This window comes from Sceloporus occidentalis, unplaced genomic scaffold (assembly GCF_023333645.1).
Source record: "Sceloporus occidentalis isolate IW3139 unplaced genomic scaffold, rSceOcc1.0.p SCAF_2, whole genome shotgun sequence".
In the NCBI taxonomy this organism is placed as follows: Eukaryota; Metazoa; Chordata; class Lepidosauria; order Squamata; family Phrynosomatidae; genus Sceloporus; species Sceloporus occidentalis.
Genome location: NW_028316982.1, coordinates 164,032,596 through 164,059,177, shown reverse-complemented (window position 1 = coordinate 164,059,177; position 26,582 = coordinate 164,032,596). Strand labels below are relative to the sequence as shown.

Genomic DNA, 26,582 nt, shown 5'->3' with positions numbered 1-26,582 from the left:
TCAACAGAGCTGACACCACAAAAGAAGATGTTACCACCTCGGTACTTTTATGCTCCACACCTTAACTCCTCCCACTTCTCAGTTAACTGGTGCCCACCGATAACCCAGTTTTATTGCAAAATTTACCTTTGCCTTTTTCAGGATACTTTGATGTGACTGAGGTGACACAACCATCTGGACTTACAAAATCAGAATTTCTCTCTTCCTGTTTTCTGATGTTCCTTCCATCATTTTGAGATGGGCTGTTAGTGGAAGAAATGAAACACTACATTAAGGGACAATTCACTGGGCTCAGTTTAGTCTCACAAGAGAACTACAATGATATCAAAACATATGAAACCAGTGTTTTAAAATACAAGAGAAAAGTTTAGACATAATAAACATATATATTTAGGATGGATGACCAGATAAGGGGTTTGTTTGGACAGGGAGATATTCTATGCTACAATATTGTGTTTGCCTGGATTTTTTCATGCCAGTACATATTTTCAGACCAAGAAAGGAAAAAGGGACTTGTAGCAGACACAAATCAAAGGTAAGATATGAGTGTATCAAGTTACATAAAGGTCCCTAAAAGTAGTAGTAAATGTGTCAAGCAATCGTTTGTTTAGAAATACAGTCACTGCTCCTTTCTCATGAACTTGAGTTTCATGGTCTTGAATATTCACAGAGGGGCAACCTCCGTTATTTTCAATGGGACGCCCCCCCTGTGGCGTTCCCCCATGTGCACTCTCAGGCACATGCCCCATTCAAGCCTATGGGTCTTGAAAATTGGTGAGTCTCCGTTTTTGCACAGGGGGCAGAATGGATCCCGTGGGAAAACAGAGGGATGACTGTACAAGACAACCCAGAAAAGTAAGTACAGTCTACTATTCTGTAGGTGTCATTCATGGCCATGAAGAAAACCAAGGTTTCTAAGAATAGGTGTGCATAAAAGTTGTGATACTACAGTATATACCACTTGTAAAAGTACCTGAAGCAGACAAAGAATTTAAACTTTTAAGTTATATTTGCCTAGTAAATTAAACAGAGAAGTGCAAAGTGGAACACACTTAAATCAGATGATATGACTTCTTGTCTCATAAAGTAAGTGTGACACAGGTAATAACTCACCTTGTGTTAAACGACGCAGGTAATGGTAAACTGTGTGTATGTTCCAGAATTCTGTGCTGGCTAGCTTCTGTAAAAAAGAGAGAGACTCTTATAGCTGTACTAAAAACCTCTGGTTCAATTTTTGAAATTTCTTTGTCAAACAGATGGAACAAGGCCAAGCACACTATATTTCCAATTACATTAATGATGAGCTGAGCATGGACATGATTCTTATATTAACTATGAGACCTTGTTCTGCCTACAAATTTGATAGCAATCTAACCCTTGCTTTTTGACTTATCTGCTGTGCTTGGTAAAATCATTCTTTCCAATACAACAAAAAATATGCAGTGTACAACTTGTGCAAGACAGTGTTGTTACAATTGTTAATTTGAGGAAGTGAGAATGGAATAAACCATGAAAACAGATCTTTAAGGATTCATATAATCTACAGCAGTGACATGAGGTGTGCACTAACCATATCAGAAAATGTAGGTAAAGACAAGTGCACTGTACACTGAAAGCACACAGAATATAAAGAGCAGGTGGTGCCTAATATATATATAGCATGTATCATACATGCTAATTCATTAACAAGTGATCACATGATTAAGTTTGCCTGAGATGGTGGCAAAGCCTTGTCACTCTGTCCAAATACAGTTTTTACCAGTGTTTGGACAGAATTGCATCCTAAGAAGACCTCTATTGTCCTCATACAGGAAGAACTAAAGAGGCTGCATGGTGTTTTTTTTTTTTAAAAAGCACATGCAGTCATCATACTGATGGGTAGTTTGCTATTATTATTATATTGACTTACGCCGGCATGCCTGTAGTTGACTGGTCAATACTTTTCTGATTGCATTTACCCAAGTAGCTTTGACTTCAGGGGTTGGGGCCTGTGTCAAAAAGGAAAAGTTAGATATTTGACTGTATGCTATTAATTAAGCCACCAAAAGGGAAAGAGACAAAAACAACAACCTGGACCCCTGAAAAGAGAACTGGTTTTGGCTGGGATGCAGAGAGAATGAAATCTTATTATTGTCACTGTTTTTTAAAAGAAAGAATAGTTGTGAATGCAGATTAATAAGGCTGCTTCTTGTTACTGCTCCTGCTATTATTATAATAATTATTATTATCACCACAACTACATAGTTTTCTATGACAACAAGTGCTTAATTAAGGTCAAGACACTTTGTTCATGTTAGAAATAGGACACAGTGTGTATACTGCACATGTGAAGTAATATACCGAAACACTAGACCTAAATCCAATTGTAAATTCCAGCTAGAATAGAACCACTGAAAAGCAAATATTACACAAGTGATGACTTAGCACTTTCTCATTGTTTATATGGGTCTGCTAGCTGGGAATTAGATTAAGGTTCATAGATTTTTCTAAAAACTAGTTCTTTGTACTGCTAGTGATAGCTCCTCAAAGTTGTTATAGTCAGGCAGATGTATAGCTGCTGCCAGTTGTATGTACTCTCTTGGCAGCTGCTATCAGTGTTTCAATACAATTTGACTAGGCAGTGTACAAAGATGTAACACAGGTTCCCCCTTCCCCTCCACAAGAGGTTGTGTTGAAAGGCAGAACTGACTGCAGAGAACTGCTCTACTTTAGCTTTAGGTAACATTATCTAAACCAGGGGTAGGCAACCTTTCTGAGCTGGGGGCTGGGTTGCTGTCCCTCAGACAACTGGGGGGCCAAAGCCAAAAAATAAATAATTAAATAATTTTTAAAAAATTTAAATAGATAAATAAACCAGGACAAATGTAGGACAACATTTTCAAATGGTGGACACTTTTTTAAAAAAGTGGAGGACACACGAAAAAAATTGCTGATTTTTAAAAAATGTTAATATAAATGCATGTTTCTGAGGCTTCTATAGACAATTGCCCCTGTGCGCGAGAGGCCAAAGGCCCCGGTGGCAATCGGCGGCAGGACCAGGCTGGGGCCGGTCCCAAGGCCTCGCCAGGCCACATCCGGCCCGCGGGCCGCAGGTTGCCTACCCCTGATCTAAACTCTGTCCAAACTGTTTACATTTCTAGCTGTCTGCTTTATATTTATAACCAGACATGCTATTCACATTGCACAATTATTGCAGTTTGATAGCACTTTAATACAGCATCAACCTACCCATACGTCTGTGGATTGCTCCAACAGATAATCCAGAGAATTACAAATCCCAGTATTCCATAGGATGGGGCCATCAATTAAAGTGGTATCTAACTGCCACAACTTTGTCAAGTGGATACACCTGTTCCAGTAAGCTAGACACCTACACTGATTAACTGAACCTGTCCATTTGTCTTATGTACTTGTTTGAATACTATGGTTGCATCCCCACTGCAGAAATAATCCAGCCTGACACCACTTTAACTGTTGTGGCTCAATGCTATGGATCCTGGGATTTGTAGTTTGTTGTGGCACCAGAGCCCTTTGATGGATAAGGTAAATAGTTCACAAAACCACAAATCCCAGAATTCCATAGCACTGAGCCATGGCAGCTAAAGTAGTGTCATACTGGATTATTTCTCTTTTTTATTATTTTATTATTAAAACAGTACATGAAAACACTATATACAAAATAACCATACATCTACTAGAACTAATGAAAAACACAAAAACCAAAAATAAAACATGACCCATATATATATATATATATATATGTGACAAATGAAAAATACATTCATCCTAATCATACACCATGTGTTAGTCGCATTATTTACAACAAGAGGAAGAGTAGTCTCTTACTTACCCTATATCAAACCTTTAACCTACAACTTCTATTCCTTCCCAGAACCCCTCTTATCTCTCTCTCCAGCTCATCTTCTCTTCTACATGTCAATCTACCTACCTACTCTTACCTTCTTTCACTTACTTCTTCCTTCCTTCTGAACCTTAACTACACTATCTTCCCCTTCCCCTTCTCTCTTGTCTTCATTTCTAACTTAATCAACCATGCCCTCTCTTACACACATACCTAACATACAAAGTGACTTCCTTTCACCAGTATTTGTTTCATTCTTGACTGATATTCCCTTTCTTAAAAAAAAGTGAATTTAATCGTAGATCCACTAACCCTCACCTAAATTCATTATCTATAACAGCACTCAAAACATAAACTTAAATACCTATGTATAGATAAAATATTTATCACATATAACATGTTGCTATCTTACCCCATCTGGATTCTAAAAATTTAAAAACTTTCGTCCAATCTTCTTTTGTCTGATCACTCGACTTTTCTTTGACTATTTGTGTCAATCTGTCCATTTCTATTCCCTCGTATAGTTTATGTATCCACTCTTCAACTGTCGGGTTTTGCTCACATTTCCATTTCTGCGCAAAGCAGATCCTTGCCAACACAACCATGTAGTACAAAATCTTTTCATCTGTCCCCTTAACATCCTCTCTAAATATTCCTAATAGGAAACATTCCGGATTTGGTTTTATCACTCTCCCCAAAATTATATTAATTTGGTTGTTAATAACTTTCCAATAATCCTTAGCAAATTTACAGGTCCACCAACAATGGTAGAAGGTTCCCACCTCCTTTTTGCATTTCCAACATTTGTTATTAGTTGACTTTGACATTTTAGCCAATTTGACCGGTGTTAAATACCAATGAAAAAACATTTTGTAGAAGTTCTCCCTCAGATTTTGAGAGACTGTAAACTTAAAGTTGTTTTTCCAGGTTTCCCCCCATTGATTCAAATTAATAGAGTGCCCAATATTATTAGCCCATACAATCATCTGTTTTTTCACTACCTCTTCTTCCATGTTCCATCTTAGTAGTAGTTTATAAATCTTTCCAATCAGTTTTTCTGTATTTTCCAATAAGATGAGTTCTAATTCTGATCTTTCTTGTGGAAGTGCAAAGCCATACATTTTACTATCTTCCCGAAGTCTTTCCTGTAGTTGTTTATAAGTGAACCAATTAATACTCCAACCTTCTTTAGTCAATTGTTCCTTGGGTTTCATTTTTACTTCCGTTCTTTCCTTTTCCACTATATCTCTATATCTAATCCAATTTCCCTCTCTTATCATTTCTTTCCTATAGAAAGCTTCTTGTGGGAAAATCCAGCCTGCTAATTTTGGAATCACCCTTTCCCTATATTTGCTTCAGACTTTCATTAGAGATCCTCTTATACAGTGAGTTTTAAATGACTTATTTTGTTTCTCTTTTCCATAAAATAAATACACATGCCAGCCATAGAACATCCCGTCTGCCTCTAAATCCAACAGTTTATCATTCTCCAATATAATCCAATCCTTAATCCATAGTAGGCAGCAGGCCTCATGATATAATTTCAGGTTTGGTAGATTTAATCCGCCTCTTTCCTTTGCGTCTTGTATCAATTTAAATTTAATTCTTGGTTTTCGTCCTCTCCAAATAAATTGTGATATGTCCCTTTCCCATTCTTTAAAAATTTTATTAGATATTATTATTGGCATTGTCTGGAACAAATATAAGACCTTGGGTAACACCATCATTTTTATTGTTGCAATTCTCCCCATTAGGGATAATTGCTATTTATTCCACTTGATCAGGTCTTTCTGGATTACTGGATTATTTCTGTGGTATGGCTACAGCCTAGGATTTGACAGCATCCTCACCTAGAGAGGCCTGCTTGGTGGCATGGGGAAAAGGAGCTTCTCTTTCGTTGCTCCCAGATTGGAAAAGGGACTCCTCTCAGAGGTACAATCAGTTTCCACTCTCATTACTTTTAGGAAGGTCCCAAAGACACATTGATTCAATGTAATCCTTTAAATTATTTTAATGTTTATTAACTCTTTATTTTAATTATTTAATTTGTTCAGTTTGGTTTTAATGATGTTTTTAGCTGGCTTTTCAGTAGAGCCAAATATAAATAACAATTCAAACAGAATGAGTGACAAACACCCTTTGGACCTGGAATGGGCAATTTGTAGCCATGCAGATAGTTGCTGTATTGTAAGTGTTATCATCCCTAGTCAGTACAGCCAATAGGGAATGATTATGGGACTTGCATGCAACAATATTTACAGGGTCACATGCTATCCATCCCACCTTTAGACAGTGTTTCCTTGGGGTCTTTAGTCAATTGTTCTAGTATTCTGTAGACTAGAGACCAAATTCATTCATTTGCATTTTTGTGTGATAAAACCTATAAGCAGCATTGGCTCTCACTGTCTTTGGGCTCTTAGTGTACCAACTATTATTGGCATTCCCCCTCTCTTTTGCCTATGCAAACAGGTGCTCTGAAGCTTGGAGAACTGGAGAAAGAGCACCTCAGATTGTGGCAAGTCTAATACCCCTTCTTCAAACAACAGGTTCCCTCCCTGACCCTCAGTATTTTCACAGGAGGACCTAAGGGTAAGAAATAAGCACCTGTGCATGTGTGTTGTATGCCTTCAAGTAGTTTCAGACTTTTGGGAAGCCCAAGGTGAACCTATACTGGAGTTTTCTTGGCAAGATTTGTTTAGAGGAGGTTTGCCATTGCCCTGAGACTGAGAGTGTGTGACTTGCTCAAGTTACCCAGTGGGTTTCATGGCTGAATTGGGAAATGAATCCTCTGGTCTCCAGAGTCATAGTCTAATGCTGAAACCACTAAACATAAGCACCTACTAATCCATAAAACTGCACTTTCAAAGAAATTTCTTACTTGTATTATGTAAACTTCTTCCCTTGCATTATACCAGATTTCAAATTTTTTAGCATCACCTTTGACGTTCTCTGTTATTCCAACAGAAGTCATCTAGAAAACAATACATATATAATTGACATTTAGAGTAACATCCATTATAAGCAAAGTATATCTCAAATGTACATGCAAGTCTCAAAGCAAACCTCAGCTGGTTTTGGTTCCCTAACTGCTTTCTCTGGATATAGCCATCATCATAGCTACACACAAAGCAAAACAAAACAAAACAAAACAAAATTGCCTGTAAACTGTGTCTAGAATAAGGTTTTTGTTTGTGTGGGTTAGTTGCTTTGTATTTCAAAAAGTCCTCCCTTTCCCAAGGAAAGCAGTTAGGGAAAAGAAAGACCACAGTAACTGACTGATATTGTCTTCAGTTTAATTGATCCGAACTAATGTGAAAACCTCACATATCAAAAGAGCTTATTGTAAGTGGTTAAGCAGTTAAAACAAGAAGCTGTTTAAGCACTAATTGTGTTTGTTGTTTGTTGTTGTGTGCCTTGAGGCAGCTTCCGACTTATGGAGATCCTATCAAATTAGACACAGCATTAACATAATTGAGAATAAAATTGTTTTTTAAAAAATTATTAGCATCATATAAGGAGACTCCTAATTTTCACTGGGAACACAGGAACAAAGCAGATGTTTAACTGTTCCCGTACCAGTATAGCCTTAATAAAAAATTGTCAATTCAACGTGGCTATTAGCTCTGGCAGAGGGAATCCTGCCTCGATCCGCAGGGAGAGACGGGAAATATAAATAAGTTGTTGTTGTTGTTATTAAAACTCCCACTGGCTTCTCCCTATGCTGGATCTCTCTGACAAAAATCTCCCTTCACGCTACAACTATGAATTGTGGTACTCAATGGTATGTTTAGCATCATTTCTAGGTTGGTTCTTTGGTCACTTTTGTAGGATATTCTGAGTTGGTAAAATAAAAAAAAAAATGACAACATGTAGATGAGTGTTTGCGCGCTTGTAAAACCAACATTTGGGTCACTACAAACATGAGGTGTTATCACTGTGTAGTTCTGTTTCTACACAACCATTAAATGTATAGGAGCCATGTCCAGTTTTCATTCTGACAATCCTAATCTATATTATAAACAAATTTCCTTTTTTAAAAAACATGAAACTGGATCTGTCGACAGCATCTTTTTTTCAAAATGCCTAGTAACTATATTACAATTATTATAATACCAAACTGATAAATCTTTCTTCTATGAATTTATTTATATTATATGGGTCTAGGCAGAATATTTTGGCTCATGGTCTTTTGCCAAAAGAGTAGATACTGGACATCTCAGAAAAACCAAACTGAGGGTTGAAATTGCACATTAATGTAGCACATGGAACATAACTTCAGTAGGAGGAATACATGACCCAAATTCTTCCAATATGTAGAATAGGAAAAGGAAATATTAATACTACTAGCAACAATTGCTGTAGAGTAACCTTCAAAAGTTAAACGCCAGTATAGATCACCTATGACTATACCTGGTTTATTACAACACTGCAGTGGCATGGGGAACAAAGTCCTGCCACTGGGTGCCATGAGAAAAAAGTCCATACTGTGTTTGATGACGTACTATAGAATAATGAGACTGGATAAAGAAAGAGGGGTTAAATAAGGGCCACAATATTGACCCAGACTCTGTTTATGTGTGTGATGATTTGGAAGGAGCAAGAGTGGGGAGCAACCTTATGTGGGTTCAGCTGAAGCCAGGTGTTACTCTACAGCCTTCCTGGGCAAAACATCAGAGCTCCAGGGCAATCCAATAACTGGGTTGAGCTCGAAAGCAAGCAACAGGATGAAGACCAAAATGAACCCAGTTTATTTGAATGGAACTAACTTGCTGAATTTTGGTTCAAGGTTTTGTTTTTTAAATTATAATACAGTATAAGTCAGGCTGGTAGGAAAACTGAAACAGCTACGTCAGTTACAGTAATTAATAGTGTGAATTTCATTATCCCAAACTGAGTGCCAACACTCAGACAGCTATATGAAAGTTCTGCCAAAAAGAAGGGATTCATTTAGCTACTGAAGTAACATATGATGTATTGCAATCAAATTGGTATTCGATACTGTTTATCAAACTCTTCTGTTTATCTTACATTTATCAGAATATAATATACACCAGCATGTTTGAAAAATGTCTTACATTTAGAGAATGCTTATAACTGTATGAAGGTGCTTTTTCATATCCTTCTCCATTCTCCTCTCTTTTTTTACAGAACAATATCGCCTTCTCATGCAGGAAGAGGTGCCTTTGCATTGGTTTGAACCGTGCCAGGTCCTTCACTTTTGAATGACCTTTTTTATGATCAGTCCATACATTAAAGGAGCCTTGCATTAGAAGTTTGCCGAGTTCATTCATGTTTCCCTTAAAAAAAACAAATAAACATCAGAAATGTTTACAGTCAGTTGAGAACATATAGACATCTTCTTTGTCCCTTCTTCAGTCTGGAAAGGAAATAAATAAATAAATAAAGCCCGTCTTGAAGCCAAGCAGCAAAGAACAAGCATGAAACTTGAGTTCCTCTTTTATAAAGGCAGTCAAATTTTAGCTCTAGGGTTCTGCCTCCAAGTCTTAGATGGACTTAGGGAGTGTTTCCAGGGGTTTTAGCCTGGGATTTTTGGTGGAAAGAGTTAAATCTGGAACTGTTTGTAAAGGGTGGTATGATGGAAGTGGGAGAAAGGCAAGCCAACATATTTTGTGAACACATATCTTCAGAAAACAGAGGAAAGAGGGCAATATTTCTCAACTGATATTCAGTTATACAGTAAAGACTAAATAAAGACTGCATAGCCATCTATTCCAATTACACATACTTGGGTTTGGTTATCATCTCATTTTATTAAACATATATAGACCAAGCTGATGTCTCCTACATAAAATGATGAGAACAGCCACCTGAAAAGCAGTTCCTCTTGCATTAACATATGGAATAACACAAATTAATGAGATAGTGTCAAACATTTAACCATCATCTCAGGTAACTGGGAAAAGAAAACTATTACAGAAAATAGCTGTATTACTGCTTAACATTTTTCTCATTGTTATATATGAAAATTTTAAAATACTGCCACTTACATCATAGCCGGTGATTGCAATCTGATGCATGGAATCATTCACTGCTTTAAGAATTCCCAATATTGATGTTAATGCCTCTTGGAGATCTTCTGCACCTTCGCAATTTTTACTGTATTTTAACATTTCCTGTGCAAAAATTGCCGACATCATCACATGAATATTAAGAGGAATGCAGTTCTCTCAAAATAACAAGAGAATTCTTGCTGTATACTATACAAAGAATATAACAATATTGCAAAATAAATTATAATAGGAGATGAGTAGAACCAGAAAAAACATGGAAGACTCAGACTGAGGAGACCTTAGTTCAAGTACTGTCTTGGAGCGGCAGCAGTTTTTGGAGGACAGAGCGGGGCCCAGGACCCAGGGGAACATCTTCCCTCCACGGGAGGCGGCTGCAGGGAGGAGCAACGCGAGAGGCATAAAGCCTCCACTTTACCACCGCCCTCCACGAGCGGCAGCAGTGTTTGGAGGACAGAGCGGGGCCCAGGACCCAGGGGAACACCTTCCCTCCACGGGAGGCGGCTGCAGGGAGGAGCAACGCGAGAGGCATAAAGCCTCCACTTTACCACCGCCCTCCACGAGCGGCAGCAGTGTTTGGAGGACAGAGCGGGGCCCAGGACCCAGGGGAACATCTTCCCTCCACGGGAGGCGGCTGCAGGGAGGAGCAACGCGAGAGGCATAAAGCCTCCACTTTACCACCGCCCTCCACGAGCGGCAGCAGTGTTTGGAGGACAGAGCGGGGCCCAGGACCCAGGGGAACACCTTCCCTCCACGGGAGGCGGCTGCAGGGAGGAGCAACGCGAGAGGCATAAAGCCTCCACTTTACCACCGCCCTCCACGAGCGGCAGCAGTGTTTGGAGGACAGAGCGGGGCCCAGGACCCAGGGGAACACCTTCCCTCCACGGGAGGCGGCTGCAGGGAGGAGCAACGCGAGAGGCATAAAGCCTCCACTTTACCACCGCCCTCCACGAGCGGCAGCAGTGTTTGGAGGACAGAGCGGGGCCCAGGACCCAGGGGAACACCTTCCCTCCACGGGAGGCGGCTGCAGGGAGGAGCAACGCGAGAGGCATAAAGCCTCCACTTTACCACCGCCCTCCACGAGCGGCAGCAGTGTTTGGAGGACAGAGCGGGGCCCAGGACCCAGGGGAACACCTTCCCTCCACGGGAGGCGGCTGCAGGGAGGAGCAACGCGAGAGGCATAAAGCCTCCACTTTACCACCGCCCTCCACGAGCGGCAGCAGTGTTTGGAGGACAGAGCGGGGCCCAGGACCCAGGGGAACACCTTCCCTCCACGGGAGGCGGCTGCAGGGAGGAGCAACGCGAGAGGCATAAAGCCTCCACTTTACCACCGCCCTCCACGAGCGGCAGCAGTGTTTGGAGGACAGAGCGGGGCCCAGGACCCAGGGGAACACCTTCCCTCCACGGGAGGCGGCTGCAGGGAGGAGCAACGCGAGAGGCATAAAGCCTCCACTTTACCACCGCCCTCCACGAGCGGCAGCAGTGTTTGGAGGACAGAGCGGGGCCCAGGACCCAGGGGAACACCTTCCCTCCTTTTTTTTTTTTTTTGAGGATATAGGCTTCCAATATGCAGAATCATAGAAGTGGGGAACAGTTTCATTAGCAGATTCGACACTTGTGGGAGTGGGGTTGTGAGTTGCCCGTCCCTGACATTTCCAGCAACGGGATTTACCTTTGGGATTAATCAGGGTTAAAAAGGCTTTAAAATGAAATTAAGGAAACGTCGCTGTTCTAAGGTCTCACATGACCTTGATAATAAGCCTTCTAAACAAACTAAAATAGATAACCATTTTTCCAGCAGTCAAGGTGCCCCAGACATTCAAAATGATATTGAATTACACAATAGATATGAAATTCTGGACTCCTTGCAGGATGAGGATCTGTTAACATCTATTAAGGTCAAAAATAGTGTTGACCTAGAACACTTATCAACAAAATGCCCATGGAAGGAACTCCTGGCAAAGGAAGCATTTTTAATCTCAAAAACGTTTGAACTTTTATTAAAAAATTGTGCCTCCATTAGTAAGGGTCTAGAGACATTAATAAATAATATACATAATGAGGAGAGAACAAACTATTCAAATGGACTTAATCTACATTCAATTCCTCTTTACGTGTATCCCAATCCCACAGAATTTTCCTCAGCCCTAACTATTCAGTCTTCCCAGGTGATGCTAGCTATAGGATATAATTCAATCAATAAGGGTAGATGGTCCAATTTGTACAATATCAAGAACTCCTTAAGCAGGCTATTGGGTTGGGAATTTAGGAAGGTTATGTTAAAATCTTTTCATTTCCTACCAAGTGTAGGTCATTATTCACGACTAATTCTGACCTTTAATTCCCCGGCTGCTCCCAGTACATTATTGGCTAAAAAGTCCTTATTGATAAAAAATTATGGCATACATTGTGTGAGGGTATATACCAATAGAGTGTTAAACCCTCTTATATCCCTTAAAGATAGGAAAAATGATGGAATTGCTTCTGATAGCTCTGGACGTGTATTGAAGGATAAACAATTTAACATCAATGAACTTAATATACTTAAGGATGAATGGTCTAAAATGTGTCAAGCAATTCAATTGGTAATCAACAGTCAGGATGTAACAGAAGCGTCCCTATCTCCTGATACAATCATCTCAAGAAATGAGGATTGTCAAACCAATCATGGGAATAAAGCACAACCTTTATCACCTAACGCTCACCAAGCAACTAAGGAAAAGTTCCTAATAGATTTTGAAGTGGTGGAAAAAGTGGAATCTCGACACCAAATTTGGGCTAAAGACTTAAGTGAACTCATTTCTCTTAGCCCACATATTGATAAACCCCTTGATAAACCTCACGACAAGTTTCACCAGAAAGACGACCCTGATCCTAAACAGACTGAAGGAAAGGCTATGCAGGGACCCCTTGGTCTCTCTCTTACAAATCAATCAATGGTTATATCAATCCCCGAAGATTTAACAGCCAAATCCCGAAAGACGATTCAGACTACTCTAGAAGTGACTTCTCAAGCAGTATCACTGACAAGAGACCTGTATAATCCTAACTGGAATGGCTGTATCCAGTTAGATGATCAAATTACAACGTCAATTGTGCCTGATCCTTTCCAGTGACTGCCGGAGGGTGCTCCTAAGAGTTCCCCAAGTTTTACGCTACTTTCATGGAATATTGCGGGTTGGGGAAGGAAAAGTGGGGATGTTGATTTTACTGATCATATCAATAAGTTTGACATTGTTTGTTTACAGGAGACATGGAGTCCTTATGACATTTGCTTACATGGGTATACATCTTTTTGTGTCCCGGCAGTAAGAACCGGTATAAGGGGTCGATATAAGGGAGGATTAGCTATTATGATAAAAATAATTAGTGGCCTTAAGCATGTAATATTAACCCCTTGTGAGGAAATTGCTCAGGCAATTCTTCTCCAATTTGAGTCTGTTAAAGTAATACTAGTTAACATTTACATACCAGCATCTAACAATAATTTAACAAGTTCAATTTATTGGGACCACCTATCTAATTATATTGATGAGTTTACTAACAAACCTGATCCTATAGGGTGCTTATTGATGGGGGACTTTAATGCTAGAATTGGCCCCTCAAATGACTATCTTTGTGAGCAGTGTATGCTCGATGTTAATATGCCTCCCTTTCCACTGAATCTCCCCCGGGTTGGTTTGGATTCAGTTACTAACAAGAATGGGATATTGATGGCAAATTTCTGTATCACCCATAATTTACTTATTCTAAATGGTTCGGAGTATTTTCCAAATACAAATGGTTTCACTTTTATGGCTGCAGGAGGGAGAAGCTCTATTGATTATGTATTATCTAGTCCAGTCCTGATGAATCTGATTACAGCTTTTGAGGTCTGCCATAGAATAGAAAGTGATCATATGCCACTAGTAGTCTCTATGGTATTACCCAGATTAGCTATTCCATCTTCCATAAATTCTGAGATATTTGTTAGTTACGAAAGATTAAAACGAATTTATTGGAACTCTAGAACAATAGAGGCAGTCAGTGAAATCCTTAAAGAAGCCTGTGCCTTAACGGTAATAAATGACCTAGCTAATAGTACTACAATAGAAAATGCACTGGTAAATTATGGGAAAGTAATATTTATTGTGAGTAATAAAACAGCTACTTATATAAATCCAATTAGAGGGAGGAACTCATGGTTTGACAAAAGTTGCCTTATAGAGAAAAAGAACCTTAGACAAATTTTCCAACTTGCTTTAGACAGCCCTGAGGAAAATTTCAGACCTTACCTAAAGGCCCGGGCAGAATTCTATAAGTATATCGAAGATAAAAAGAAAGCTTTTTATCAGCAAAATTGGGCAAATCTAGATAGAGATCTGAATTCAAATGATACCAAAACATTCTGGATAGCAGTAAGGAGGCATTTGAATAACAACCTGAATTTATCTAGTCCTGGCATTCAGCCCCAAATATGGGTATCGTATTTTACTAATAAGATGCAAACTAAATCAATTGATAATATTGTAGTGATTGCAAACCCCTCTATTATTTGGAGTCCTGTTTCACCAGATGAAGTATATCAATTAATTCTTAAACTAAAATCTGCTAAATCGCCGGGTTATGATACTATTACGGCAGAGGTTTTGAAACATTGTCCAGAATTATGGTCCAAAGCTTTGGCAAATTTATTCACCCTGGTAAACAACACGGGGGTGATTCCAACAAGCTGGAAGGATTCAATAATTATTCCTATCTTTAAAAAAGGTGATAAGCATGAGCCAGCAAATTATCGCCCGATAAGCTTGCTTTCTATTGTAGGTAAACTATATGACAGCTATTTGGCAAAGAAACTGCAAAGCTGGATGACCACTCAAGCCATCCTGGGACCTGAACAAGCGGGCTTTAGAGGTCACATGTCTACCACTGATCATATTACTGTTATTTCATTTCTAATTAATAAATATATTTCCCGTCCTAAAGGGAAATTATATGCTGCGTTTATTGATCTAAAAGCGGCATTTGATCTTATTCATCGACCTACACTTTGGAGTAAATTGGATAGTTTAAGTATAGATTCAAGACTCCTGTTTTTGTTGAGCCAAATTCATTCCAACAATCGCTGTAGGGTAAAATTTACTGAAAGTGGTCATTTAACGGACCCAATCTATTCAGGAATAGGAGTAAGGCAAGGTTGTGTCCTAGCTCCTCAGCTATTTAATTTATTTGTAGCAGATCTTTCAAATTTCATGTCATCGGTTGACACCCATCCTCCTATGTTAGGAAATCGCCCACTTTTAGTGTTACAATATGCTGATGACACTGTATTATTGTCGCGGACTCAGGTGGGCTTAAAGAGAGCCCTGAATAGATTTAGTGAATATTGTGATAGGTTTCACCTACAGATTAATGTTAACAAATCAAAGGTCTTGGTATTTTCAAAAGGATTCACTCCAAGGAAATGGAAGATGAATAATCAATCTATAGAACAGGTAAAAATGTATACATATTTGGGAGTTCTATTCCATTACAATGGTCTTTGGGTAAAGCAGAGAGAAAAGGTTATACATTCTGGGAAAAGAGCGTTGGCAATGTTACAATCCTTTTATTATAAGAAGGGAAATCAAGATGTCCTTGCAGCCTTGAAAATCTATAAAACCAAAATTAGACCTCAAATATTATATAGTATATCTGTATGGGTAACAGCTTTCAATAAGGAGGTTGAAAATTTACAATCTCGGTTTTGTAGGAAATTGCTATCTATTCCGCCATGTGTTCATTATTTAACGCTATATGACGAGCTTGGTTTGGTTACACTTGAGACCACTGCCTGGTTGATGGCATATAAATATTGGCTTAAAATTCATTATAGACCAAATAGATCTAGTTTAATTGGGTTTCTTTTATCTGATAATTATTATACTAGTTGGTCAAAAGCCTTTGAAGTCAATCTAAAATTAAAGGGTTTAAATCTGGACTCTTTACTCCCTTTGACGGAGCACGAGTGCTTCAAGACAATTAAGGATTGTTTGCTGAGTTGGGAACATAAGGAAATTTATTCTACCTCTCCCAGAGTATGCTCCCCTTTTGTATTTGGCATTCCCCCCTGTTGTGGTGAGATACCAAAATATTTTCAATCGTTGTCCCTTCAGGCTGCGAGGAAAGCCTTCCTTTTTGCAAGGCTGAACATCCATCCGTCATGTGTTACTAAGGGGAGATATATGAAAATTCCATTTGTCAATCGTCTTTGTATATGTGAGGCAGTTCCAGACACCCTCCAACATATTGTTTTTCTTTGCCCATTATATCAAAAACCGAGAAAGAATTTGATAAAGAAACTAATGGAAATGAACTTCTGTGTAATGGATATAACTTTAGTGCATTTATTGGAGGATTGTAATGAGCAGATTACACGAGTGATGGCAAATTTTCTAATGGAGGCAACAAAAATTTGGTATAAATTGAACAACTGTAATCCATAGAATTACATGTTATACGGACGGAATTTTATAGTATTTATGTTAATAATTTTAGTTTAAAATTTTAACTTTGTATGATGTTTTTTTATTGAGATGCCTAATAAAGGTTATGGTATGGAAGTACTGTCTTTCCTCTGCACTTCTGCTTTAGCCTTGGTCAAGTAATTACTTTCCAGATTAGATTTCTGTTTGTAAAGGGAAAGTATATATAGAGTTTTACACAGATCCTGCCATGTGCAAACAGAAGGAGTCCTTCTGCCTATGGAAAGCTTTTGATCTAGTTGAAGAATCCTGTTTGCCACACTCCCTGAACACCCAGTGCCAGCTCCCATACTTTTCTGGGGTCTGTGTGTGTCTCCTCATCTTCCAGAGTATACATGGGACTGTAAAGAATGAGAGAATCAACTGATGTCTCGTCCCACCCATCTGAAATTTCACTAGAATGAACAAGAGTGGATTTCTGAGTTCTCTGCTTCAAAATGGAATTTATCAAGAGAACTACAATGTTATAATGCATACTTTAGGTAACAAATGCTGTCTAAGACTTAACTATACACTACATTAAATATGTAACATACAGATGGAGAGCCTTAAACCACCTATGGATAGGATACTGTTTTCCTACCTTTAGTAACAGCTGATATTTGGTTATTCTTTGAACAGGTTTCAGTAAGTAGGAATCCAGACTCAGTTTGTGGTCAAGTTTTCTTTGACACTCCTATTAAAAATATAGATAAATACAAAATTGAAACATTTTTTCATAAGATGTATTGTGCAAGACACTGATTAATTTATGCATATATTTTCAATAAAATAGAAGAATACCTGAAAGAACACAGAGTCTGAGAAGTGCCTCCACAGACTTTCAGATCGAGGTTTATTTTGACAATATTTTTCATAAATCTGAAAGTCTTCCATCTGAATGTGAAAAAAGAAACTATAAATTCCAACAATCTGAGTTGTTGTTTAAATTATAAAGGAAAGAATCATACCTACAATGAAAATCGAATTGTCTGACCATTAAGATATACATCTTAATTAATCCTAATATCTTAAAAGCCTTTTCATGTTTATTTTGACTAGATTAGGTATGGGGAAATCTGTGGTCCTTCAGATGTTTGGGTCTGCAACTTCTATTATCACCTACCATGAGTTATAATGATTGGGGCTTCTGGCAGTTATGGCCAAAACATCTGCAGGGCCAATTGTTCTCTACGTTGAAACTTACAGATGATATTACTGAAAAAGGACTACTCTATTTGTTTATGCTTTGGCTGCTATGCCACCCATGTAGGAAATCAATATCACACAACATAAACTGTGGATAGTGGAAATCAATAATGGCAAAAACAACATTTTCAATTTGTTTCTTTGAAGATAGCAGCAATACAAATCTTACACTCAGGATAATACCATTTGATTTTGAGTGTCTAGCCAGATACAAGAAAAAGCATAGCAAGTTCCAGTTTACATAATCTGCTGAGTAATGCATCTTTGCAAACAAAAAAATTCTGGCAACTGTAGCTGATGTGAAAGGCTACTTCATGTACCTAAGCATTACAGGAGCATGGGAATATGCCTTGTAATCGGCTGGATTATTTGCCCACCTAACTAGCAGTAGCTTTCTGAGGTCAATGGAAGAGGTATTTCTCATCACCTGCCACCTGATTCATTTCTAAGTGGAGATGTGTGGGAATGAACCAGGAATCTTCTGTTTCCAAAACTACAGATATCCCTCCCTGAGAGAATTCCAGCAACTGCCCTAATGGCCATAGCCAATATTTATTTAGATAAATACACATTATTATATCTCTAAGACCTATTGGAGGTCAATGGAAATTACACATTATTTTGTTTTAGCATGTTGGCCTAAAATAGACATGTATTATATGCTCTTAGAATTGTATAGAAGGTTCAGGAAACATAACACAGTAAAATATCTCTGCTCTAGTCCACTTAAAAACTACTACTTACCCTTTCAAGGAAACACCTTCCTACCAGTTCTGGGTATTCTATGTAATTTTCTAGTTCTCTCAAGAATATTCTACAAAGAAAATAATTTGATTTGATTTGATAAATGATTGAAATCACCTACAGATATCTACAACATGTACTCTTCTATTCTACATTTGCATGTATTTTCTGTAATTTCTGAAGCAGGAAGCTCTTAAATCCAATTCTAATAGAACAGCAAGTTCAGGATTATCAGTGTTTCCCAGGAAAAAATACAGAATAATATGGCCTGGAATTGTACAAGAGTTATTGAGATCGAAGTTGGTGATAGAAATTTATATAGTATCATCACCAAGGAATATATTGCTTTCCAAAAATGCATAAGCAAAACAGACAGGCCTCAGACAAATAGACAAGCATTACATAACTTAAACTTTGACAGAATGGAAGACAACAATGGGGAGAGACAAGTATGGAGAAAAAGACAAAGGTAACTAGGATGAAAATGAACATTTAGTGCAGTGTTCTGAATGCTTCAGAAAACTTTACTATAAAATATTAATGCTTCTTTAAAGATTATTAAATCCTAATTTGTATATATATAGATGTGAAATATATAGCCATAAGGCAAGCCTGAAGAGAATCACCCAGTTGTTTTAGAATAAGCAGTGAAAATAGGACCAAGAACAATGGGATAGAATCTAAACTGGAATTTTCCACTATGCAAATTCTTTCATTTCATGCTTATTACTACATTTGAATGGCATAAAGTCCTGCAGTTCTCAGTTAAAAAATTCTGCAGCCTCCTTTGTGGGGGTTAATCAGTTTGATGGGAGAGGACTAGATCAAGACTGGATGGTGATAACTATTTTCAGTACTGATGCATCTGTTCATAGTGTCTTCCATAACTTCATTAGATATTAACCAGAACTTCAGTGGTATTAGGATCTAACAGTAAATACCAAACTATGTATTTTTTTAAAAAACAGCCCAAGCTGGATTCACATCTTTCAGTTGTTTTGCCTTCTTGCCATTCATCTTCTAGCCCACTGCCCCTCCCATTGTCTTATCCGAGGTCCTTTCTGCACTTTGCATCACATTCACTGGCACTTTCAAAGTTGCTATTGGCACGTTAATGTATTTGATTCTGAGTGACCCAGAAAGCTGCTTGGTATCTTCAATAAGGGGCTTGAGTAGAGAACAGATGGCTGGCCTCATAGTGCCAGGAACAGACTGACATTTATTTTAGTGAAAGCAGCACTGGGAAGCACGTATGTGATCCATCTGCCCTGTTCTCCCCTTTCCCAGGCCAGTAATATTAGCATTCTTTGTATGTGTGTGTGTGTACGTGTATGTGCACACATAAGGAAAAATGAGCACATACCCAATATTAATTTCTATGGGACATATATGAAAAGTCATATTCAAGAAAAGACAGGCTTAACTTCTGTGAGTCTACTAGGAGTTGAGCATTCTATTTACTATTATTAAAGCAGCAAAATAAAAACCTTAAAAGTACAAAAAAGGAGTCTTGTGGAATCTTAAAAACTACCATATCTGATGAAGCTGACTAGCATCCACAGTAATTTAGAACCATAATAAATCTGTCTGTCTTTGAGATGCAATAGACTAACATGGCAACCCTTCTGCAAACAATGTGAGATTATAATATAAGAAGAAACATCCTAATGTGTAGCACATACAGAGACATTTCTTTTGTTTTTATGCCCTGCTTCTAATGTTATATTGAACATTCATGAGGCACAGAAATTAACCTGTTGTGAAAGTGATAGATTTCTTCCATATTTCCAAACAATACATCCTTCTTATTCTGCAGCCCAGGGGAAATGAGATGTGCCATTAAGGGATTGTCCATTTCTGCAGCATAGCCCTGTAATACAAAAGGAAAGTAGATGGATTGCTTGTGTTTGGTTCCAACATCTCTCTCTCTCTCTTCAGCAAGTCGAGCCTGCTCAAAGCTGATAAACACACAGCAGTATTTCAACACCAGCTTTCAAACAATTCAAATGTCTCATACAATAGCTGACCTTCTTAATACTAGGCAGTTCTCTAAAAATATATTGAGAGACTAGGAATAGTTAATTTGGAAGAATTAGTTCAAAAAAGAAAGATTTTAAAAGAAATTAAAAAGTATTTATGAAATACCACTCTACATGCAAGTCATAACTATTTATAACTATGCAGCTGTTAATTCCAATGTTTTAGTTCCGCAGCTGACCACAATGACTACAGAATCTCATACTGTGACCTCTGAAGCCAATTGTTCTTTCTTCTTCCTTCCTGACACAAGTTCCTGTTTATAATATCTGCTGTAGGGAATGTCTATTATTTAGCTCTTCAAGATAGCAGGAAAAACGTACAAACTGGTTTTAATCTGCACTTCAAGTTCTCATGTCCATTTTTAATATATATATATATATATATATATATATATATATATATATATAGCTTCTGGCTCAGAAATAAAGAAATGGTAAAGCTGTAGTTCTGGAGATACAAGATCTGGGCTGGAAAACCTTTGTTACAAGGGGATGTTGCTGAAAATTACACTCAGATCCCAGCCTCCCATGGAACAATATTTGGGAGCAAAAGGATTAAGGCCATTACACCGCGAGTATCCAGACAGGGATTCAAAATGTAATGGCTCCAATTATTTTGGGAAGTTCTTCCAAATACTAGGGCAAAAGGAGGGACTTGAACTCTAAGAGGAAACTTTATGGTTGCATCACATCCTTTGCAAAAACACCTTCCATTAAACTATAGGTCAAGAGTGCAACAAGTTTTCCATAAGGAATAATCTAGAAGTGGCAAAGAGAGTACTGAAAAGCATGTTACAAACAGAAAACAGTAAGGAGACAAACTCCAAGTGCTTTGAGATGGTCAACTATTTATTTATTTTAAAAAGCCCAGTGAGCTCATTATGTTATTATGCTTAATTCTTGTTTATGCATTTCATAATTGTTACATATTAGTTCGTAATATTTCATGTGAAACAAATAAATATAAATATATTTTTAAAAAGCCTAATGTGTTTCAGCCTCAATGAGAAAAGGCCTTCTTCAGGGGCTTTCAGTAGAATTCACTGAAGTTGGGAACACGCTCCAAGAAGTAAGAAGCTTGTCTCCCTACTGTTTACTACCTAGAAGTAGGACAAATGGACAGGAGAGTTTTCTTGAAAAAAACCACTTATCATTTTAGTGATCTTTCATGAGGTAGATGAATAGCACTAAAGACATTACCCTAATCATCAGCAATTCTCAAAGAACAACCCATCCTGTATTGGCAGGAGAAGAAAAAGATCTGGCTCAAGATACAGTGCAAATCACCCCCCTCCCCATGAAGTGGCTCTAGGAATCACTTATAAGAACCAGGGTCTACCAATGTAAACAACATTGCTGCATCTGTTTTGTTCTTTAAGTGAAAATTTTGCCCAGAGATGGAAAGGCGGAACTCAGGGCATATCTACATGGGCCAAATGAACCAGTTTTCTGCTCCTTCCCCATGGCCTGTATTCACAATGCAAGAGTAAGGCCCTGATTTGACTGTGGACTGTCTTCATGATGTGAAGCCACTTCCACATTGAATCTGGGCCATCCCTACCTCAAACTACATTAAAAGACTTGCCTTTTCCAGGAAAATCTGGAGCACTCTGGAGTGACACGGGGAAGCTGTTTACACAGAGTCCTATTGTGTCAGTTGGAGCCATCACCACTGGTGCAAGTCGCTCCCTCTGAGGTCATGAGGCACCCAGCCATGTGACTGTCACTGGGTACCTTGCTTTTGACCTCAGAGGTAGTGATTTGCGCCAATGGTGACAGCAGGTGGCACAGCAGGATGCTGTGTAAACAGCTGCCTCATGTTGCTCCAGAATCCAAAGCCAACAAAGAAATTTAGGGCAGCTCTGGGACCAGAACATTCTGGGAGCAACCTGGTGTATTATGGCCACTGTAGACAAGGCTTTATTTTCACAGCAAAAATGCACTTTTTTCTATGACAGAACAACTCTTTTACTGAAAAAATTCTATGTCATATTTCTGCTAAAGGGAAAAAAACCCACTGCGCCAAAATTTGGTCCAGACCCAATATCACTTTGTGTATGTGCAGTCACTGGTTTGGAATGTGTCCTCTACTGCAATACTCTCTGAGCCCACGCATTCTGCAGGTCATACTCTTGATGTGGTCTTCTGTACCGAACAGGCATATCCATGGGCAGAAATAACTAGTATCTCCGCATTATCATGGACGGATCATTTCCTGGTTAAGGTTGGTCTGGAGACTACTATTCCTCCCTCTAGGGGTGGAGGACCAATTAAAATGGTCCGCCCTCGAAGGCTGATGGAACCCATTAGGTTCCAAAAAGCCCTAGGGGGTTCTATGGTTGGCAGTGCCAGTGACTCTGTTGAAGTTCTGGTTAATTTATGGAATAACAACATCACCAGAGCTATAGACATGATTGCTCCCAAGTGTCCTTTCCAGCTTACTAAAAACCGTAACCCTTGGTACACTGGAGAGCTTAAACAAATGAAGCCGGTTGGACAACGACTAGAGAAGCGTTGGCTGAAATCTCAACTCATATCTGATAAGATACTTCATAGGACTTTTCTTAGGTCCTATCAAATGGCGATAGATGCAGCCAAAAAATCTTTCTACTCTGCATCTATCGCATCTGTGAAATCTCGTCCAGCTGAGCTGTTCAGGGTGGTAAGGAGTTTAACACAACTGCCTCCCGCCCAGAACCCTCTATTAGAGTCAACCATAGCTTACTGTAATGCTTTTAATGATTATTTCACAGATAAAATCTCTCGGATAAGAGCTGATTTAGATGCCAACTTTAAGTCAGAAGCAATGAGAGAGGCAACCAACGCCTCCGCCATTACTGTTAGACTGGATCAATTTGAGTCGGTAAGTACTGAGGACGTGGACAAGCTCCTTAGTAGTCTGAAAAAAACGACTTGCCCTCTTGACCCTTGCCCATCCTGGCTGGCTGTCCAGGGGGGTGATATAGTCAAGCTGATGCTGAAAAATATAATCAATGCATCCTTCAGGGAGGGTACCCTGCCTTCTTGTCTTAAGGAGGCAGTGGTCAGACCACTCTTAAAAAAGCCCTCCCTGGACCCTCTGGATAGAAATAACTATAGGCCAGTCTCGTTGTTGCCATTCTTGAGCAAGGTGATCGAGAGGGCGGTCGCCAATCAACTACAGGCAGTCTTGGATGAAGCTGATTATCTGGACCCATTTCAAACCGGATTCAGGGCAGGATACGGAGTTGAGACGGCCTTGGTCGCCTTAGTTGATGATCTCCGTCTAGGCATTGACAGGGGAAGTGTGACCCTGCTGGTGCTCTTAGACCTCTCAGCGGCCTTCGATACCATCGACCATGGTATCCTTCTAGAACGCCTGAGAGAGTTAGGTATCGGAGGCACTGTTCTACAGTGGTTCCGGTCCTACCTTTCAGGCAGATTCCAGATGGTGGCGCTAGGAGACAGTTGCTCTTCTAAAAGAGAGATAAAATTTGGTGTACCCCAGGGTGCAATATTGTCTCCTATGCTGTTTAACATTTACATGAAGCCGCTGGGAAAAATCATCCGGAGACATGGGGCAGGATGTTATCAGTACGCTGATGACACCCAAATATATTTCTCTATGTCTCAAACTGATGCAGTGTCTATGGATGGCATCTCTCCTCTGAATGCCTGTCTTGGGGCGGTAATGGACTGGATGAGGGAAAACCGACTCAAGCTGAATCCAGGTAAGACAGAGGTACTTGTTATAGGAAACCCAAGCCCAGGTATGGAATTATGTCAGCCAGTTCTGGATGGGGTCACACTTCCCCTGAAAGACTCTGTCCGCAGCTTAGGGGTGCTCCTTGACTCGTCGCTTCACCTGACAGCTCAGGTAGATGCGACAGTCAGGAGCACTTGTTATCAGCTTCGGCTGATACGCCAGCTGCGCCCCTTCCTGGAGCAGGGAGACCTTGAAACAGTTGTACATGCGCTGGTCACCTCTCGATTGGACTTCTGTAATGCGCTGTATATGGGGCTACCCTTGTGCCAAGTTCAGAAACTTCAACTTGTACAAAATATGGCAGCCAGGTTAATTACAGGTACTCGTCATACCGATCACATAACACCGGTTTTGAAATCCCTTCACTGGCTGCCAATTAGTTTCCGGGCAAGGTACAAGGTGTTGGTGATTACCTTCAAAGCCCTACATGGCTTGGGTCCAGAATACTTAAGAGATCGCCTCCTTCCATACTGTCCGTCCCGCACTCTAAGGTCCTCGGGGAAGAATCTACTTCAGCCAATAAAATCTAGGCTAACTTCAGTCACCCAGAGGGCCTTTTCCATCGCAGCTCCGAAGCTATGGAATGACCTGCCGAAGGAGATCCGTGACATTTCTACTCTTACAGCCTTTAAGAAGGCTCTTAAAACGGATCTCTTCCGGCAGGCCTTCCCTACCTAGTTCTACTCCCCATTTACTATGACTTATGTCACTCTGTCCACCAATTCTTCTCTTAAATTTAATGAGAAGAATTAAACTAAAATTAATTAAAATAAAATCCTTGCCTCAAGAAGAAGAGCCCTCCCTCCATGACATCATCATCAGACCTGGGAGGGAGTGAAAAAGAGAGGCCCAACTTCCATCAGGCCTAACTGTGAATGTACTCACTTCGCTCTCTGTAATTTTATTGTATTTTATTTATTTATTGTATTTTATTTTATTATCTTTATTTTTACTGTTGTAACCCGCCTGGATTCCTTGTGATTGGGTGGGCTATAAATAAATCATTATTATTATTATTATTATTATTATTATTATTATTATTATTATTATAGTCATCAAGACCCATATGTAAATGTAGTGTTGCTAAAAGGCCTACCTCAAGGACACACAGAAGTTCTTCCACATAAGCTCGTTCAGTTTCCAGAAGTTCATTAATTACATGTCTGTGAACATTGGAAATAAATTAGGGAAGAAGTGATTGCTCAAATTTTAATGTTTTCTTATTCTTTTTGAAAAACATTACACAGAATAGGAAGAGGTTTTTGATATAGACTAGCAACTACAAAGAAGTTGCATGAACTTTTCCAACCAACTTTTTTTAAAAAAATAAGCTTACTACTAGTGAAGCAAATAATATGCTATCAAAATGGTATGGTTTCATCACATAAGGCTTCATCACATTTGAATTTGATTACTGAACATTTGAATTGCATGTTAATCACTCATGGTACTTTTTAGTAGAAAGGTTTGTATTTGATGTTTACACTATCTGATGTTTCTAAGTCCCTAGAATTACACCATTGTAGAAAACTACTATACAGTAGTCCTATAATGCATTTGCTTCAGTATGTAAAGCTGCACTCACTTCCGTAAGACAGCTAGATTTTCTTCATCATCCATCATAGAGCCCCCTCTAGTTTGATGAATTTCATTCATTTCACTCTGAAAATATAAAAGGAAGAAAAAACATTTACAATATCACAGAGAAAGCAACATACCAAACTCAGGGCCAGACTCAAAGTTGTCCCACGGCCATGTTGTGCTTGCATGATGATTGCTTCTCCTTGTCAAAATATCTTAGGGGTGGCAGGGAGAGTTCAATGAAAAGGCTATGGTAAGTACCTTTTATGTATGTGCTTAAATCACCATCTACATCTACCTCCCTTCAACTCCTCCCTTCAGCTGCTGCTCTGCTGTGGCAGTCCAGGCTCTTGCTCCTGGGATAAACAGGATTCTGAAATCCAGTGCAGGATGAAGGCAGAAGAGGCATGGAGTTTGCTTTGTGTTTATTAAAAAAAAGGCTCCAGTTTCTTCATAAAAATCAGTGTTTCTGAAAACGTTTTGGAATGGAGAATCATCCATTTTGCTAACATCATGTGCAGATGGGGGGGGGGGGGGAGAAGCACAGCCTTGATTTATAACACAAAATTCAGCTCTAAAATACTTAAAGTCAAGTATGCATTTGAATTAATGGCAAAAGCATGTAAAAAAATAAGTAAGCTAAGAATGAAGATTGAAGTGGAGGAAATGGAATTTAGAATGAATATGAACCCTGAGTTTCAAACATGTTGAAAATCCATTGATACAACAGGTTTAGATGTTCCTAGTGCAATCAAATGTTTGGCAGTTCTTTCCTACCAAATAGTTACTTATTTTCACATAATGAAGTAGGTATTTAGCACTTGATCCAGCCCTTTTTATATGCATTTGACAGACTAACATGGTACTACTGTTACCTACATCTGATTTTCA

General features: G+C 39.0%; 1 protein-coding gene across 9 annotated transcripts in view; it reads right to left on the bottom strand.

Annotated features, from left to right (window-relative positions):
- LOC149319213 (guanine nucleotide exchange factor DBS-like) overlaps positions 1-26,582 on the bottom strand; it is a 173,667-nt gene that overhangs the window by 10,886 nt on the left and 136,199 nt on the right. For all 9 annotated transcript variants that reach the window (XM_089511290.1, XM_089511291.1, XM_089511293.1 and 6 more), the window contains 12 exons: positions 25,696-25,772; positions 25,207-25,273; positions 20,081-20,196; positions 18,327-18,396; positions 17,178-17,270; positions 16,978-17,070; positions 9,871-9,996; positions 8,938-9,159; positions 6,741-6,833; positions 1,910-1,988; positions 1,114-1,180; positions 127-242 (listed from right to left, as the gene is read on the bottom strand). In XM_089511290.1, coding sequence (XP_089367416.1) covers positions 127-242; positions 1,114-1,180; positions 1,910-1,988; positions 6,741-6,833; positions 8,938-9,159; positions 9,871-9,996; positions 16,978-17,070; positions 17,178-17,270; positions 18,327-18,396; positions 20,081-20,196; positions 25,207-25,273; positions 25,696-25,772 — 1,219 coding nt within the window. The remainder of the gene's footprint in view (positions 1-126; positions 243-1,113; positions 1,181-1,909; positions 1,989-6,740; positions 6,834-8,937; positions 9,160-9,870; positions 9,997-16,977; positions 17,071-17,177; positions 17,271-18,326; positions 18,397-20,080; positions 20,197-25,206; positions 25,274-25,695; positions 25,773-26,582) is intronic.